The sequence below is a fragment of the Podarcis filfolensis genome (assembly GCF_964270895.1).
Source record: "Podarcis filfolensis genome assembly, chromosome: 3".
In the NCBI taxonomy this organism is placed as follows: Eukaryota; Metazoa; Chordata; class Lepidosauria; order Squamata; family Lacertidae; genus Podarcis; species Podarcis filfolensis.
Window position 1 is genome coordinate 40931578 of NC_139606.1, and position 18131 is coordinate 40949708.

The 18131-nt window shown below is 42.1% G+C and overlaps 1 protein-coding gene and 2 long non-coding RNA genes across 4 annotated transcripts in view; 1 reads left to right on the plus strand and 2 right to left on the minus strand.

The window, feature by feature from the left end:
- The window catches only part of LOC310760153, a 146248-nt gene that overhangs the window by 98347 nt on the left and 29770 nt on the right, over positions 1-18131 (minus strand). The gene's annotated exons all lie outside the window — the stretch shown is intronic.
- The window catches only part of SH3BGRL2 (SH3 domain binding glutamate rich protein like 2), a 28899-nt gene that overhangs the window by 4902 nt on the left and 5866 nt on the right, over positions 1-18131 (plus strand). The window contains exons 2-3 of the mRNA XM_083608155.1: positions 9134-9319; positions 17012-17092. Coding sequence (XP_083464281.1) covers positions 9134-9319; positions 17012-17092 — 267 coding nt within the window. The remainder of the gene's footprint in view (positions 1-9133; positions 9320-17011; positions 17093-18131) is intronic.
- On the minus strand, positions 7950-14175 carry LOC310760152. 2 transcript variants are annotated; one of them, XR_014546803.1, is made up of 3 exons: positions 14114-14175; positions 10845-11015; positions 7950-8821 (listed from the first exon to the last, which is right to left on the minus strand). It is a non-coding gene; the product is annotated as an uncharacterized lncRNA (long non-coding RNA). The 2 variants fall into 2 exon arrangements; XR_014546804.1 differs by lacking the exon at positions 14114-14175 and having other exon boundaries at positions 10845-14100.

Here is an 18131-nt window from a genome sequence, read left to right on the forward strand (position 1 = left end):
CATGAGTTTGATCAAACTGCGGGAGGCAGTGGAGGACAGAAGTGCCTGGCGTGCTCTGGTCCATGGGGTCACGAAGAGTCGGACACGACTAAACGACTAAACAACAACAACAACAATGCTGGTACTGAACTTTGCATTCTGTACAAACATATACACACTGCATTTCTGCTGGAAGACTTTTAGCTGTATAATATCTGTGTTCATTTCATTGGCACAATGAAGTGGAACCTCCTAATACAGCTTAGCATGATGCATATGCAGTGCTCAGTGGCTAAGTACTAATGGCCAATAACAATTATTTATCCACGTCAGGAGCCTGCTGTGTAAACATAGATTCTTTTCGGCACTTGTACAATGTACAGTCATTGAACACTCATAATAGAAGCCTTCCTCCTACTATTACTGTCAGTTATTAGCAGCTGGCTTATATTGTAGTAATGCAACGCCAACATCTTTCGGTTTTGTCACATTTTTTTTTTAAGGGTGCAGATGCTTTCTGTGTATGACAGAGGTAGGGAATCTTTTATAGCCCAGTGGACCAGATTGTTATCTCCTCTACCTCCCGCAGGCCAAGTTTGACAGGTGGGTAGAGCTGCCCACCTATCAACCACTTGATGTCACAATTATGTCAAGTGACCTTTTTTTTTGCTGTAGGGCTCTTAAGGAAAACTCCTCAAAATATTCTCTCCCTCTGCACTTAGAAAATGGCTTTACAGGTGCCTACAAACACACTGTCAGCCAAACCCTGGCCTTACCTGCCCCACATCGGGCATCATAACAAGACAGGTGTGGGCAGGTAGGCATGGCTTGGCTGAACTGGCCTCATGGGCCTATTTAGGCCTGCAGACTGGAGGCCTCCCTGTTACGTATGGCGTAAAAGCTAGGGTACTGTAAGAGATGGGTTGCTTAGGGCACCTTGGAGTACAAGAAGTGCTAACCTTGTTTTTCCAGCAGAACTTGAGATATGCAGGTGGAACTCCCATGATATATTAGCAGTGCAATTCTGCTGGTGAAGAGGTGCTGACAGGGCTGGCAAAAACAGGGTGGAATCATGGGGGAGGATCACGACTTTACCCCCATTGGCTGCCAGCTTTTTACACCAGGAATTTCTTCCCACTGGCTTCAGTGGGAGCGGGAGAAACAAAACAAAATCTTGCCATAGTGGCATGACATAGCATAAGATAAGGTGTTGTTCAACACCCAGTTGCATCACACCACCAATTGTATATGAACCCTGCATAGGGAGATAACACATCAGATAAGAAGGTGCAGTGCATCCCGGGGCCATATATCTCTGGCTCCAAGTCACACATACCTAGAGCTCACAAAGGAATGTCCTGGTTTTTGGGGAGGGGAACTATGGAGAAAGGAGCACATTACCTAACAAGGGGGCTTTTCTCTGCACATTGCTAATGCTTCCCCTACTAGAACCCTGATAGGTACTCTGCCACGAGAGGATCAGCCTCCACTCTGTTCCAACAAAGTGAGTTCCCAGGAGAGAGTACCCCACATGGGTAAACAAGGGAAGAGAGGAAACCACTGTTTTAGTGGATAACTGCTGCAGCCATCTACCACTTCCTTTGTCATATGCAAATACTTGGTTCCTCCTCGCAGGCTTTGCTCAAGGGCCAGGCCTTCCACTCCAGCCATTGCCACTGCTGCCCAATTCACCACCACTGATGGTGTTTAATAAAGGCTGTAACAATTCCAGCTGTGTCTCTGTTCCTGTGATGGTCAGCAGATAGGGTCCTACCACCCTTCCCATTGTAATGTACCTCAAGTATTAGTATCCAGGGACAGAGAGTTCTTCCCTTGCTTTCTGAAGATCCTGTGCTTGTTGATGGTCCTTGTACAGGATGGTGAGGGGAGCAACCCCAGAAAGTCATTGCCCTTCTGGCACTCTCCCCTCTTCCTTCCACCTACTCCTGTTACGGTTGTATCTCCAGCTGTTGGACCAGGAGAAGTGGAGGGGTTTAGGCGCATAGCAAGGTGATCCCAAGAGGCACCAGTAATTATAATGTGAATGAGCATGTGTGGCTAGATTGGATGGTGAGGCCTAAGTGAAAGCTGCCATGATGCCCTACAGTCACCATTTGCCAGACACTTTGGCTATGTCATTGCTGAGGCTCAAGCCTTATTTAATCCCTCCCAACCTCAATTATATTCTAAGGGGAAGAGCAAGGGTGAACTCACTGTCTCCTGGATGCTCTCCTTACACTTGAGCCCTCTGCCTTATGTGTTGGAGGCTAAACTTTTGCAGTAGGGTGCCTGCTGTATTCAAATTGGCTCCTTATGTGTTTTGAAACCCCAACCAAGCCCAGACTTGCTTTGGCACTTGATTGCTGCTGTTACGTGCCTCTGCTGCTTGTTTGTGTGGCTCTGTCCATTCTTTTGAAACGCATGGGATGCCTTTGCAGGAATTTGTACACAAGGAAGTGCTGTGTGTGTGAGAGAGAGTACTGAAAATTAGCAATCTGATGCATGTTTACTTGTTAGGAAAATCAACAAAAATGTATTGTGGCATCTCAATTTATTTTAGTATAAGCCTTCATGCATCTGATGAAATACACTCCGGCACACACACTTATACAGTATGTCATAACCAATGTGTCAGCCTTTGAGGTGGGATAAGGAACCCAGGACCCTCCAGATGCTGTTGAAGAACAGTTCCCACCAACCCTGAACATGTTGGTTGGGGCAGATGGGATTTGGAGACCCACAACATCTGGATGATTGCAGCAAATTCCTTGTGTTTGCTTCAAGGCATCCTTCCCCTTACAAAATACCAACATTGCTACATCTCTGAAACTTGTTACTTGGAAATAGGACCCAATGGATCTTGTATTCACTGAGGCTTGCACTCCCAAATAAGTGTGTGTTTAGGATTGCAGCTTAAATTTCTATTATTATTATTATTATTATTATTATTATTATTATTATTATTAATTGTAGCTAATCTGTGCCTGTGGCTTTTTGTATTAGAAAATCAATGGAGCAACAAACTTTTAAGATGGGATAGGCATTGATAACGCTGGTGAAATGTTGGACTTGATTTTGTCCAGCAGTGGTTCATCTTTTATTGCATCAAATGCAGACGTTTCCTCAAAGCCAGCAACAATGAAAAGCTGTTTCTGCACATGAAATGCATCCCCTCTGAGAACCTCTCTTCCACTTCTTCTCCCAACCCCGCTACCACAGAAAATAGGTTTCTCTTATTTCCAAGTGTGCCTCACTGATCATGTGGCGAGTGATTTCATTTCTGGTAGCACTTATTTGGAAGATGAGGGAAAGGAGGGTAACTGAATCTCCTTCTTGGCAATTTGCGCTGTCAGAAATAGCAGTGCCAAGCATCTATCTGGCTTGGAGAGGTACAACCCACTTCACCACACAAGCTTTTTGGGATCAAGTGTGCTGCCTCTGTATTCCCCCCCCCCCCCCGTTATTGCCTTTCATTGTTGAAAAACAATATCTGAATTTGATCATTTTCTGTGGGTTTGAAAAAGAAAACATTCAGTGCAATGGCAATGTCAGACAATTGGAATGCATTCTCTGGCTTCTGATGGTGAGACATGAATGCAGTTGGAGAAGGCATCTTCTGCCTAAAAGATGGCCTCATACTCTACTGATCTTGGCATTCTGTTGAAGAGGGTCTCCTACATAAAGCATCTCGGTTCTGCACTGTACAGGAATTGGGCCTTAAGTGTGACACCTACCCTTTGGAACTTCATCCTGTTATATATCAGACAGGCCCCATCTCTATTGCTCTTTTGGCATCTATTGAAGACCTTCCTTTTCCATCAAGCCTCTTAAATAGAAATCTTTATCCTAGTTTGCATCTGCTGTACTGGATTTGAATTTTTTTATTCATATAGAATCATTTTCAAATGCCAAAGTTTTTTGTTTTTTTACCATGAAATCGCTTTAAGGTATTTTATGGAGGGAAACCTCTCAGATCCATGCTTTCTAGACACAGGACAAGCAGAAGTGTGGACAAGCCCTTAAATGGAATCAAATAAAGCATCCCTTCATTTCCATGCTGGTAGAATACACATTTGAAGTTCTAGATTTGTAGGTGCCTGTTCTTTCACCGAATAAAATTAGTTTTGCTGGAGTTATAAGTCCTTGCTCATTGCTTCATTGGAAGTGTGAAGGAAATAAAGCAACCCTTCTTGGGAATGTACGGCTGGAAGTTTTCCATCTTAACTTGTTGACACCTGTCTGGCGACTGCACATTTTTTGTGCCTACTTCTAAACTGCTTAATACGGTATTGACATTTGTTTAGCCGACTCTTGTTATCTATCTGCTGATTCTGCTTTCGGGCTAAGCTGCTGAATAAATTTGCTCCGACGTGCAGAAATGCTAGTCCTGTGTTCCCTACCAGTTGATGAGCTAATTGTCTCTGTTGAAAGGGGGAGTGTAAGCTCTGCTTGTGAACCAGCTGACAAATAACATATTTCAGAGGTTACTGCATTTTGCTTTGTCCATTGGCATTAATGCATTCACCGAGCTGAGCTTTCCCCATTTACATTCAAAATGTGTGTGTGTGTGTGTGTGTGTGTGTGTGTAGCATTTAGCAAGTGCAAATCTCCCCCCCCCCCTATATTAGAAGTTTGGAATGATGCATTTCAGTTTTATTCTTTTGGTCACTTTAAAGGCACTGGAACAAAAGGTGCACTCTGTATATTAATTACTTGTATATGAATGTTAATGTGGATTAACCAGGCACTTGCAGCTGACCTGCAAGTATTTGGCTTGCTAGTTTGACACAGGATATTCAGTCTAGTTTCTCATGGTCCCATTGGCTTTCATGCCTCCTTGATACCTTCTGCCAAAGTTGACCAGTCATCAGAGCTGCTGTGCTTCTCTGTTCCCATCCTGCCAAGAACACAGTTCTGCACAAGAGTTTTCCCTAGCCCATCTTTCCCACTAATCCACCAGATGGGTGGAGTATAAATAAAAGTATTATTATTATTATTATTATTATTATTATTATTATTATTTATTTCCTCATCTCTTTAGACTCATTTGTCCTGAGGCCCTTTCCTGCCACTGCATGTAAACAGCAGATTATTTTCCTCATCTCCCTACTATATGTTCTCTATATTTCATCCCCATGGCCTATCTCTTCCCTTTACTTCAGCTACCCTTCTTCTAGGGTCTCTCAGTCTTCTATGCATCCTGGATTGAGAGTAAAAGGTAGAGGGACCCCTGACCATTAGGTCCAGTCATGGCCAACTCTGGGGCTGTGGCGCTCATACACCATCAAATTTGAAACAACCAAATGCACTCCTTTCATGGGGTGTATACACACTACCCACATCAGCAGGGAAATGTAGCTTTTTTCACCTCCCTGTGTCTACAGGTAGTGGAGTAGACTTGCATAGCCACCTTTTAAAAAATACAATGATGTGTACACAGCATATGCTTGTAGTTTTTGAAGCAACCCTGAACTCTCTTACGTTCCTAATCCTCTCTTTTACTTGGTCAGCATCAGTGGCGTAGCGTGGGTTGTCAGCACCCAGGGCAAGGCAAGTAATTTGCGCCCCCTAACCCGTGGATTTGCGCCCCCTAACCCATGGATTTGCCCTAACCCCAGGTGTTGCGCCCGGTGCGGCCGGCCCCCCCTGCACCCCCCACGCTACGCCACTGGTCAGCATTGCTGGTTCTTGACTACATCTCTCCTCCTGGTGCTGAGATTGACAATCTGTTCCTAGTAGATAGATGTATATAATATGTGTAACATGATGCACAGTGAAAAACACATGGCATTGTTGTAAATGCAGTAGTGTATCTCCTGTGAGGTTTTCCTTCCTAGCCAAAGTTTCCTTCGCAGAAGTTGTACTTCTTCACAACAGTCTGTCAATGAACTGCTCCCTTTCCAGCAATTAGAACGTTTGCAAACAACCCAGGCAAAGATTGTAGTTGATAGTTAAAATGATATTAAAAGTGGCTATTATGTGTCACTGTCTCAATAACTCCACAATTCTACAGTTCTATGATTTTATGAAGTAGTGTGGTAACCCACTATTTTAGGAAATACTGGACTACAGGATAACACTTATTAAATATAATTGTGCTAACAAGTGAAAAAAGGGATTGTATGAGTATGTGTATTATTATTGTGTATGCATTTAATTATATATAATTAACTGAATACATGTAATACAATATAACCCCCCCCCCCACTTGTTAACACAGTTACGGTATATTTAATAAGACTTGTCTTCTAGTCAAGCAAATCCATGGTCTGTACACCCTTTTTTTTTTGCTAAGATTACAGGTTTGAGCATAGAAAAATGTAATTTTCACAAAACAGAATGTTAGGTTAAAGGAATTAATTTTGAGTATAGTCAACATTCTGGATGTCATCTGGTGAACCTGCATTTTTTGAAATTGAGGAAATACACATCTGCTGTATTTTTGAGGAGGACTGATGCACCTGTTATCTTGCAAGCAAAACACAAACTCACACCAGTGATTCTAGATGTGAGCAATATAATGTATATGTATAACATTACAATAACTCCTAGGCTGCATTGTTATGCTCATGGACCAAAATGCAATTTACATCTGAGTAAGCAAATACTGGTATATGTTGCCATTTATTGTAGTGCACTATATTGTTCTTCTATCTTTGCCATTTTTCAGACTGGAGATACGAGTGGAAAACACTCACCAGATTGTGCTTTATGGATTACTTGCTGTGAATAACCCATCTGTAAATCTCCATTTTCTGTCTTCTGAACAGTCATTAACAATGTATGTGCATACAGACATGTCCTTCATGAATTGTCATTACTAAAAACATTTCCCACTTACAACAGCCAAGAGTCTAAGGAAGGATGTAAAAAGCGCATAACAGGCATTAAGAGAGCCTCAATGCTATATTTTTTAAAGAGGCAAAAGGTTTGCACTGTGTTATAAGGACTAGACAGATTGTGCCAGCTTGATTAGAGGGCAGTGCATCAAACAACGATCTTTGCAAAAATTAACCTCCCACTGCTGGTTTTTTTTTAATGTTTAAAAACTGGAGAGCATATTGCATGATAACATTCTCTCATCTCCCCACGCCCCAAATGTGTGGCACATTAGAAGTTAATTGAACATCTGCCTGGAGAAGCCAGCAGCTCTCCTGTGATGTACATAATGATGCGGTTGCCATGGCAAATAGCCACCGAATCACTGATTTTCGCCTTTCTTAGGCCCCCAGCAGGGCTTCTTAACGGAGTATTGCTCAGATGATCCCAGCATATGTCTCAGCTGAGTCAATGGCCTGCTGGAGAAATGGTTTTTATTGGCTGTTGCCTAATTTCGCTCCATAACATCAACCCTTTCCCTTGAATTCAAGTTTAATTATTTGTAAGGAAACAAGAGAACCTGCCCTTTTCAGTTGAGGTGTCAACAGAGGCAAATTGGTAGCTTCATGTAACCCTAGAAAGCTAGTAAGCGATGACAAGGCCACTTAACCCACCCTGCGCTTTAAGAGTAATCCAGAATAAAATTGCTTTGGAGTGAAGTTTGTGCAACCTATTGCGTCCAGAAATTCTACAGGTTCACAGAATAGTAAGATATTCAGGCATAGCCCATTGGAAACATTCTTCAGTTTCCAGTGAGGGGCGTCAATGCAAATACAAAAATTGGACATCTTCAACCTGTTTTTAAAAGAAAAAAATCTAATTTCAATCAGTTTAGCAATGAAAAAAGCTCTTATATATCAAACATATTGTTGGCATCCATCTGTCTCAAGAGACAATGGAGTGTGTGTCTGGGGGTGAAGTCAAATTGCTGCTTTAGCAGCATGCAAGGTTACATGGGGTGCAAGGTCCTGGGTTGCCCAGATAACAAGACCCCCCTCTTAGCCTTTCTGCTGTGGTCCAAAGGAAGGCAGAGCAATAAGTCTGTCACCAGCTTGGCTGCTGGAGTTGCCGGAAGGAGGCGTACAAGGTGCTATCCAATCATCTTAGCGATTCCACTCTGGATTTGTTTAGTGTTTACTCCTTAGCCTTTTCTCAGGGAGATACTCTTTTTTTTATCATAACAATTGTAATCCTCTCAAGTCAGCTTAGAGGTGGCAGGCTTGGGGATTTCTGTCTTTCTCCTCATCACAACCCTGCAAGGTAGTCTAAGCTGAGAGGCAGAGGCTGGAGATTACGCATCATGAATCCATATTCAAATAGCAAAGATGCCTTGTGTTGCTTCCTTCAGTTCGGCAGTGACGGAAGCTGTACTCTTCTCTTTTATCAAAGCATATTAAGGCCCAGGCAAGATGCTAGTTGCGTTATCTGGCATTTAGACAGGATAAGGTGAACAGTTTACTATGCTCTAGTGATTTATTCCCTGAGGGAACCAACAGAAACAAAAAATTAGAAAGCAGGCGCAGCCAGTTAATAAGACACCCATGGCTGCGTCAAGCATGTCTGCCTGCCTTATGTAATGAGGTTGCAGACAGAGAGTCCCAAGTGCTGACACTATACTGAACTAAATCCCAAATACCATTCGTTCATATCTTGAGTCTGAGTGTGGGTCCATCTTGTCTGCCTCTCTTCACCCCTAGCTACATCAAGTGGAAGTATATGGTGATCTACTCATTGTTCAGATAGGTTAGCTAAGCCGTACTGGCTGGCGCTAATGGGCGCTGTAGTCCAAAGTATTTTCAAGGCATGATGACGGTGTCTTCAAGGCACCAGGCTGATGGGTTAGTTCTGTTCAGTGCCTCCCTTGTTGTCACATGGCTTAGGTCAGCTTCTCTGAATTTGGATGTAGCAGGGAGACTTTTCTGCTTGTGTCTAAACCTGCCCATTGATTCAGAGAATAAAAAACCTGTGGGGAAAAATAGAATTTAAAATTGGCCATGGGAATGAAAGGCTGCATTCTTGGGTTCAATATTTACACTTAAGAGACCTGCATCGACAAGAACATTTTTTGCCTCCCAGTTCTACCATCATGGGGTTGTGATTGGGGGGGGGGGAATGCAGGAAATCCATCACACTTAAAAGCCCTGTTGCTAGAAATCAATTGTACTGCATGTCTTCAAAGTAACTTTATCCCACTAACTTGGTTTGCATAGTGTCTTAGCAAACAACTAAGTTGCATCCTGATTTTGTTTTGTTCCCCCTGCCCCCCCAATCCCAGATAAAGAAGAGGCAGCAAGACATTGTACGATTTCTGGAAGCCAACAAGATCAACTTTGAAGAGGTGGATATCACCATGTCGGAGGAGCAAAGGCGATGGATGTATAAGAACATTCCTCAAGACAAGCAGCCTGCACAAGGCAACCCGCTCCCACCCCAGATTTTCAATGATGATCAGTACTGTGGAGTAAGTAACTTTTGAAGCTTCTACCTTTCTCACCTGTGTTAGCTTTGGCCATCCTCATCTTTGTGAACTGCATAAGCACCACTGGTTTTTCCTGACAACTCAAAAATCGAGAGAATGACTATAGTGGTACTTTGTTGTTGTTCCCATCCTGCATTGGTAGACAGCATGGCAATGAGAAATACCCTATGCAGAATGGTCAGGGTTAATGCTCAACTTTTGATCTGTTTTTTGGTATTTCCTACACTAACAATTCTGTATTTGGATCCTAAATGTTTGATCGTCTTTGTCTTGGAGCCATTTGCATGCTGCTTTGGGAAATTTCTAGGGCAGATTATTGACTCATTCCATTATTCAGTATCATCATTAAAAAGTCATTAAAAAGAATATTAAAATTGTTTGTTATTTCTGGTACCAGGGTTGTTTTTCTTCTGTATCCAAAAGGTTTGGGTTACTTTCTAGCCTATTGCTTATTGCAGGCAGAGGCAAACTTGGCCCTCCAGATGTTTTGGGACTACAACTCCCATGATCCCTAGCTAACAGGACCCAGTGGTCAGGGATAATGGGAATTGTAGTCCCAAAACATCTGGAGGGCCCAGTTTGCCTATGCCTGGCTTATTGGCGACGTGTTAGTTTTAATTCCTAAGCAAGTTTTTTTGGAAGGCTTTTTCATACAAAATTTGTCAGTGAAATTCTACTCAGTATTGATCCAGAGCAGATTCCAATGTATAGTTAGCAGAGTGAAAACTTAAACACTTCACAGGATTCCTAAAAAATAGATCAGAGTCAATTGATATTTCATCCAGCAGAGCTTTACTGCTACTGAAGTCAAGCGAGCATAATGGTCACAAATCCAGTATTCAGGATTGGCACTGTCCATAAAAAATCCAGTTGCAGCAGACTTAACTTAAACTTACATTAAATTATAATAAGTCTAAACCTTAACACTGTATACAGAACACTACACCAGAGGTAAAAGAGATAGAAAGAGAAAGTGAAGCCCAGACTCATTCTGGCCTATTACAGTGGTACCTCAGAAATTGAACGGAATCCGTTCCGCAAGTCTGTTCGACTTCCAAAATGTTCAGAAACCAAGGTGTGGCATCCAATTGGCTGCAGAAAGCTCCTGCAGCCAATTGGATGCTGTGTTGGACATTCGGGTTCCAAAGAACGTTCACAAACCAGCACAGTCACTTCCGGGTTTGGGGTGTTTGGGAGCCGAAACGTTTTACTTGCAAGGCGTTCGGGATCCAAGGTACGACTGTCTTATAGTCAGCATGAGCTTAACAGAAAAAGATAAGAGAACCAGTTTAAGCCAGCTGTATTCAGCTTCCCTGAAGAAATAACCCAAACATCACGAACCTTCTGCTTGTTTCTTTCACACAGAGAGGCTTCCAGAACCCTTTTGAATAAAATAGAATAGGAAAGATCTCTACACATCAGATCAATACTTTTTGCACTAAGAAATGCCAACTGGCAAAACTGTGGTCCTGAAGCAGTTTCATTCTGCAAATGTTTTAACACTTACCTTGTATGAGTATCACACACATGCAACCTCTTTGTTGATAATGACTTCATTATCCCGCTCACAAGGACTTGGCAGTAACTGGGCTATGGGATGTGTATTTGAACAGAAGACTCATCTGACCCTGCAGTTCATCCTTAGATGAAAGGATTGTGGACTCAAGGAGATCCAGCACTTAAATAAATGCAGGAAAGTGCACAAATCACTCATTATGACTCCCCCCTCCCTCTCTCTCTCTCTCTCTCTCTCTCTCTCTGTGTGTGTGTGTGTGTGTTTTGGGGTGCGGTTGGGGAAGGACAGGATTGTTGAAAAGATCTTAAGGTCTAACCTTCAAAGCACGACCAAAACCATCCGTGTGTGTGTGTGTGAGAGAGCTGGGTTTTTGTTGTTGTTGTTGGGGGTTGGAGCTAATCTTACTAGTGTTTGTGCAGTAGTTGCTGTGTCCCCATTGGATTATGATTGATCAGCAGAGTTGACCCCAGGCTTGTGGGGCATGCTTAAACACCCACAATCCTTGGACTGAGCCAACATCTGGAAATACCCTTGCACTATTATTTAATGCCAACATAATGGGACGATTCTGTTAATATATCTGAGTTCCCAGCATCTGCTTTAATCTCTTTCTAGTTGCTTGATTGTGCTGTCTTTGCAATTAAGTGTAGTGAGCACCTGAGCTTTGAAAATTGATAATTGAAAACGGGAGCCTCAGTCTTGTGATGGTGGGGTCATGAGTGATCTAAATCTGATTTACAAAGTATTATTGGTGGTTCTGACTGTCCTTGGAAAGCAGCCAAGCTCTGCCCTTTCTTGTTTTTTATTCAGTGCAGTCTGTGCTTGACAACCTGTTAACTATTTCTGCAATTATGGGAGCTTTCTTTGCCTTTCTGTATGTTTTCAGATGTTGTGGAGAAGGGTGAAGCAAACCTCTTTGCATATTTTCTCATGGTTGAGCAAGGACCCTGAAGATGGGTTTTTGCTGAAGATTTTTCTGCAGATATAAGAGTAAAAAAGAACACCCTGTGTTCATCATTTTGCCTCTTCATTTCTCCCTGTGCATCATCATCAGTATCAATTTTGATTTATCACCTGCTTTTCATCCTAGGGCGCCAGGGAGGGTCACAACAATTTAAAATACAACATTAAAAACAAATTACATAATTACAGTGTGTGCGTGATTCAAAGAGAGAGACATAAAATCATGCTCTGATGCATGCTTTGAACACTGAGCTCAAAGGTGATAGTTTTACCTTTAAAAGCTTGTCACTGTTCTATGTATTTTTGCAGTTCCTGCACACACACACACAAAATCTGCAAGGCATGATTGATAAATCCTTTCAAAGTGGCTTAATGATCTGTCTCTTCTGGCAGACAGCCATGGTAATTTAGTTCATGCAAGGAGATGCAAAACTATACTTCATTTATCAGGGATGCTTCCTGGGTGACATTTTAAAGACAGCAGGTGTTCTCTCAAGTCACCCGCAAATGTGTGTAAATGTGATGTGAAAATGAAAACACTCAGCACAATAAGCTGGGTTTCTCTATTAGGTGAGGACCTGAATTCTGCTCTTGAAACTGCCAAGGAAGGAACTGTTGCTTCAGTAGGGATGCTGTTATACCTGAATGCTCATTCATGGATGTTCCTGTGGTAGTTCTTGCATATGGACCTATGGCCTGCCAGATACTGCTGGGCTGCAATACAACTCCCATCATCCTTGGCCATGCTGGGTGCAGCTGATGGGAGCTGGAGTCCAGTAACACCTGGAGGACCACAGGTTCCCCCACCACTTATGGTAGGTAAGTCAGTAGGTCCAACTCTCAAATTGCAAAGGGGGGACAGAGAAGATGGACAAGGGAACTGAGGCTGAAAGCAGTTTGCTTAAGGCAAACCAATGAGTTCATGGCAGAAGTAAGATTGAAAGCCAGAGAGTTTCTGATTTTTGTAGCTCAGTCTCTCATCCACTTTGCCATATCACCACAGCTAAATGCTTCCTCAGCTAAATCCTGGGATTTGATGGAATCTCCCCTTTGTGCAATCATTTTAATTAAAAGGAAGCCTTCTTGTTTTGATGCTGTGCAGTGATAACAGGATCTAAGTACAACTTTTCCATCCTGATATTTTGGGATCTTGGCTTCCACATATTAACTTCAGACAAACTTTGTTCGTAGCTCAAAACAAACCTGGACAACGCCTGCATGGTTCTGCCTAAAGGTGTTTGGCCCATTCGTTATGCTTTGTTGGGATCTCTGTGTGCTGGGGCTTGTAGAATTTGGGTCCTTCTGCAGATTTCACATCAAAGACAGTTGTCTTACTTGCCGAACCCTGCCTTCCTACTTATCAGAGTTGTAGGCAGGTAGGGTGGAGAACAGAATGAGGACAGTTCTTAGGACATGAAGCTCTTCATAGAATCATAGAGTCAGAAAGGAACACCCCCCTGCAATGCAGGAATCTTTTGCCCAAAAGGGGGCAAACCCTTGACACTGGAATAAAGAGTCTTGTGCTCATCCCTCCCCCTATTTACATCAAAAACAAATCAGGATATTGCATATTCCCAGCAAATACTTTCAAAAACATTTGAGAGTTTTTGTGAATACTCAAAAAGAATGCTTACAAAACACTCGAGTTTCTTCCCAAGGCCGTTAGTGTCAGTTTTTAGAATCAAAACCATCGGGGCATCATTAATTAAAAAGCAAACAAGCACCCTTGCCTGTTGGGGATCCCTCCATCACATTATTTTGTGTATAATGTGATGCTTGCTTGGATAGAGTAAAGAGAAATCAGCACAACCTTCCTTACAAAATGGTTTCCTTTCATGTAAGAGATAGTGGTGGTGTGTGCATGTTGGATACTTGTTAAGACCAGCTTTTGTGTAGGAATATCTTATTGGAGGTATTAGAAGTTCACTTAACATTCACTTGAAGGAGGGGCCCTGTTGAGGATATGTTACCCCCGCTGCAACCCCCCACCCAGCCCCTGGCAACAGTGCTGATGGAATGAAGTGGTTGGAATCTTCCAACAGCAGCATCGAAAATATTTTTCAGTCCATGAGCCATATGCCTTCATGGGCCACCTTCCAGGAGCATGCTAGTGGTGGCCAGAGCAGTGGATGTGGCAATGCCATGAACAAGTCAGAGGTTTCTACACAAACATGCATATCTCCATCCTCCAGCCAAATAAGTGAGGTAAATTATCACAGTCGAAGAACACATTCCAGCCAAGGAAGAAACACTTGCAGGGAGGGCCTGGAGCAAGTTAATTGAGGTGGTTGACCTACCATGAGTTCTAAGGTTCCACTGCAGCGTTCTGCTGTTGATCCTGTTAACTAGTCACTTGCCTGAAGATTTTCAGCAGTTAAGTGAATGCGCTTGATTACTGTAGATCCTATAAATTGACAGTACAATCCCCAAAGAATATGAATATATTATTTAACCATGTGAGGCCTTTTTTCTTCAGGGAAGTTTACAGCAGAATATCTTGCTTTCCTTTTAGATATGTGGAACACAAATTGCTTCTTGTTGGCTGGACTCCAGTGATTTTTGCCTCTGTTGCCTTTTGGAATTCAGATGCCAGCCTGAGCCAAAGCTCATCAAACTTAGCCAGAGTTTCCTACCATATACCCCCCTGTTCATATGATGTGTCTTGCAAGTAGAGTGGCACAGCTGTTTGGTCATTATGTGTGCAGGTTGCATTTCCTTGGCAAATTGTATAACGCTACTGCAGTGAATACTTCTTGAGCTCCCGGGGAGAAGCTAAACACATTCTCAAACTAATTTGCATGCTTTTAATGTAATTAGCAAAATAACGTGCATGCCCTTTCCATTTGTGCTGCAGGTGGTACATCTCATTTGGTGGGCATATTTCACTTAATCTCATTTCCTTCAGGAGATGGTCTGAGAGCACATGATACAGCCACTTTGCAGAAGCTAAGCAGGGCTGGGTCTGGTCAGTGCCTGAATGGGAGATTTAGAAACCTCTTGTACAGCACCTTGAGTTCCATGATGGGAAGAAAGGTGGGATAGAAATGTGTGCAAATACATTACCAGTTCCCTGTGCAAAATGCTTAAGTCAGTGCTAGGAAAAAGTACCTGGAAAAACTATTCAAATTTGGCAGACATAATGAACTTAACTGGCTTCCGTTTTTCCAAACGGTTTAATACTTTCTCTTGCTTTAATATACCGTATATCTACAAATGTGATATTTTTACTTCTTTATGTAAAATCCAAATAGAAAAAGTGTGGATTCTAACAAGGCATGCACAAAAGTGTTGACTGAGATCTGTTGAGAGGGTTGATTGGTAATCCTAAATATGCTACTTTGCATTTATAAGAGCTTTGGATACATTATTGCCTTAATTCTTTCAACAATCTTGTAAAGCAGATCGATGTTATTCCTTTATTGCAGAGAAGAGGCTGAAAGGCTCCCTTGCAATATGGTGCAAGAGTAGAGAAAATTTGTGGGACGGAATTAACCCTTTTCCTACCAGATGGTTCTTGCCAGGTCATTTTTAAATACTGTGTGCATGTATACAGCTGCATTCCAAAAGTAGAAGCAAGGTGGGAAATGACCTCTGGGACATTTGTAGGTGAGAAGAGTTGGGTGCAGGATTTTCAGATTTTTCTCTAGCATGTACCTCTTTTCTCCACCACCCCACATTCATGTTATTTCAGCAAAAAACAAAAACAAAAAAACCAAGTTTGAAACATATACCAGTAGCTCCATCCTAAAGCAAGGTTGTGGCCGAAGCAAGGTCTGAACAGGGGTTTCTTAAGTAAATGCAGGTTGCACCACCATTAAAGTGTCCCAGATTTTGGAACAGCTTCTCCAGAGTTGTATGCTCAGTCCTCTTACTGCCCAATTTTAGACATGTCGTGAGCTGGTCTTAGGTACAAATAGGGTTTCCTGAAAAAGGAGGATTGATGAGTAGCTGCAGGATGGAATTTTTAGCCCAAGTAGTTTTCACATGATCAGTAGTGAATGACGTGTCTTTTGTTTCTTTAAGCTTTTAACAACAAAGCCCCTATTCAGACCATAAGGCTCTTAGCAGAATGCTAAAGCAATAGGTTGCAAACAAAACTGAAGGGTGCCGTTTAAACACACACAGAGGTTTGTCAAAATATCAACTCCCGAAAGCAGTGCAGAGAGAGCTTTCATTTGTAATCCCACAGAATCTAATTGCTCCTTAAAGCCAGGAATCTGGCCTTTATTGTCATTGAGACAGTGATATTAATTCTTTAAGAAGTCAAGGGGTTTGCTAGCTGGCTCTGAATAAATTTATTGATATTTCTGTAAGAAAAAAAATTAATCAGCTATCCCTTGCCCATTTTTTTGGGGGGGGGCAAGATATGAGGTAAACCTGCTATTGATTTATTGAACTTTTGTTTAGAAAGCTGCCTTAGGAACAGGTGGCTCTTAGCTATACATTTTGGTGCCACCTCAAGTTATGTTGCAATCTTGTACAAACTTGCCTGCCTGGGAGTAATCCCCATTTAACTCAGTGGGGCCTACTTTTGAGTAGGCGTGCATAGGACTGAACTGTCAGGTTGTTTGCTTTCTTCTTCTTATTTTTAAAAAAACTATTTAACATTTAGGCAATTTAACCAGAAATTGCAGCCTCTACTCCTTTTTTCACGTGAAACTTGAAACTAAGCCAATAGCTGAGAAAGCTGCAGAACCTGTTTCTGGGAAGTAGGCCTGAACTGTGTGTAGGCTGTGTACTGCGATGCTTTTTGTTGAAATGCCAGAGCTGTTTGCTTCTTACAATGAACATATGTAGTTATATTACTGTGAATTATTAATCATTATCTCCGCTTCCACTCAGGGCAGTATGCTCGATGAACCAATGATCTTCTTAAGTTCATCTGATAAACAGCTCTTTTTGCTCCTTTGAATTGCTTTGATGGTGCCGATCATCAGGTGGAATGTGGCCTGGGTTTAACTAAATTTATTCTCTCTGCCTCCCTCCATCTCTCTCCTTTTTCCATATCAATTACAAAGCAGGAGCCGAGAACACACATTCTCAAATGATGGGTAAACTGGAATTATCCTTCCATTACTATAATAAAGTTACTCCTTTATATATCAGTAAGCATGATTATACGGCATCTCTGATACAATATCAGTGGGATGAAGTTCTAAAAATAACTTGCCTTTCCCCCCCTCCCTTCTCTCTAGGATTATGACTCATTTTTTGAAGCCAAGGAAAGCAACACCGTCTTTACGTTTCTTGGGTTGAAACCTAATTTGGCATCAAAGGTGAATATTTCATGATATGAGGCTTAATGAGATTCAACTTGTAGTTTTCAATGTATATTTTCTTTCTGGAATAGACGGCGCGTTCTTTGAGTTGAAAAATGAATAAAGGGGTATGGGATGTTTTTGGCAACATCTTAGCTTGAACCTAAAATAAGCACAATTGGTTATTTTTTCATAATTTATAAACACTTAAAGTCACAATGTACTCAGTTAAATCCAAGTAGCGCAATTGATTTTTTAATTCAGCTATTTTTAAATTTCTTTTCAAGTTTAGGGTTTGATACTAATAAAATATCAAAGAAATTGGTCCTCATTGAAACACGTGTATCTCCTACTGTGTTGCAAACTTACTGGATTTCCTGGGAATATTGCCAAACCAGGTCACAGTTTGCTTTGTGTGTGACCTGGAGTCATAGTTGGTTCCTTTGGCATCCTCTTAGTGAGCAGATAAAGCATAGAGCCTATTCCTATGAGGCACCTTTCCGTTGCTCTCTTAACTTGTTTGGCCCTATTGACCATCAGTGTTAACCGTCCTCCATGCTATCTTTTTAAAAAATTGGGATTGGCATAGGGGCAATTGAGGCTCAGCTACACAAACTATGATATGTAAGCCCTATTCATGCATTTCCTCCTCTACCCACGGTTAATCACATGGAAGAGGAAGCAGAGAGGATGACTGCAATTACTCTGCTCCTTCTATCCCATTCCCAGTCATTCTCCATTAAATGGTGGGTGACCCTCTACACCACTGCTGGGGAGCCTATGACCGTGTACTACAATCCCCTTCATCCTGTTCCTTGGCCATGCACGCTGGGGCTGATGGGAGTTGTAGTTCAGCGACATCAGGAGGGCCAAAGCCCGAGCCTGTTCTTCTCATGTAGGCTTCCTTCCCATGTGCTTTTGAAGGGTTCTAAAATGCACAGGGAGTCTGCATGAGCAGAGCAGGTGTTTCTAATTTTCTGTTTTCAACTCCTACTGATAAAGTTTTTGTTTAAAATGCCTATTTGTCATGTCATTGCTGCAATTGTGGGTTGTTTTT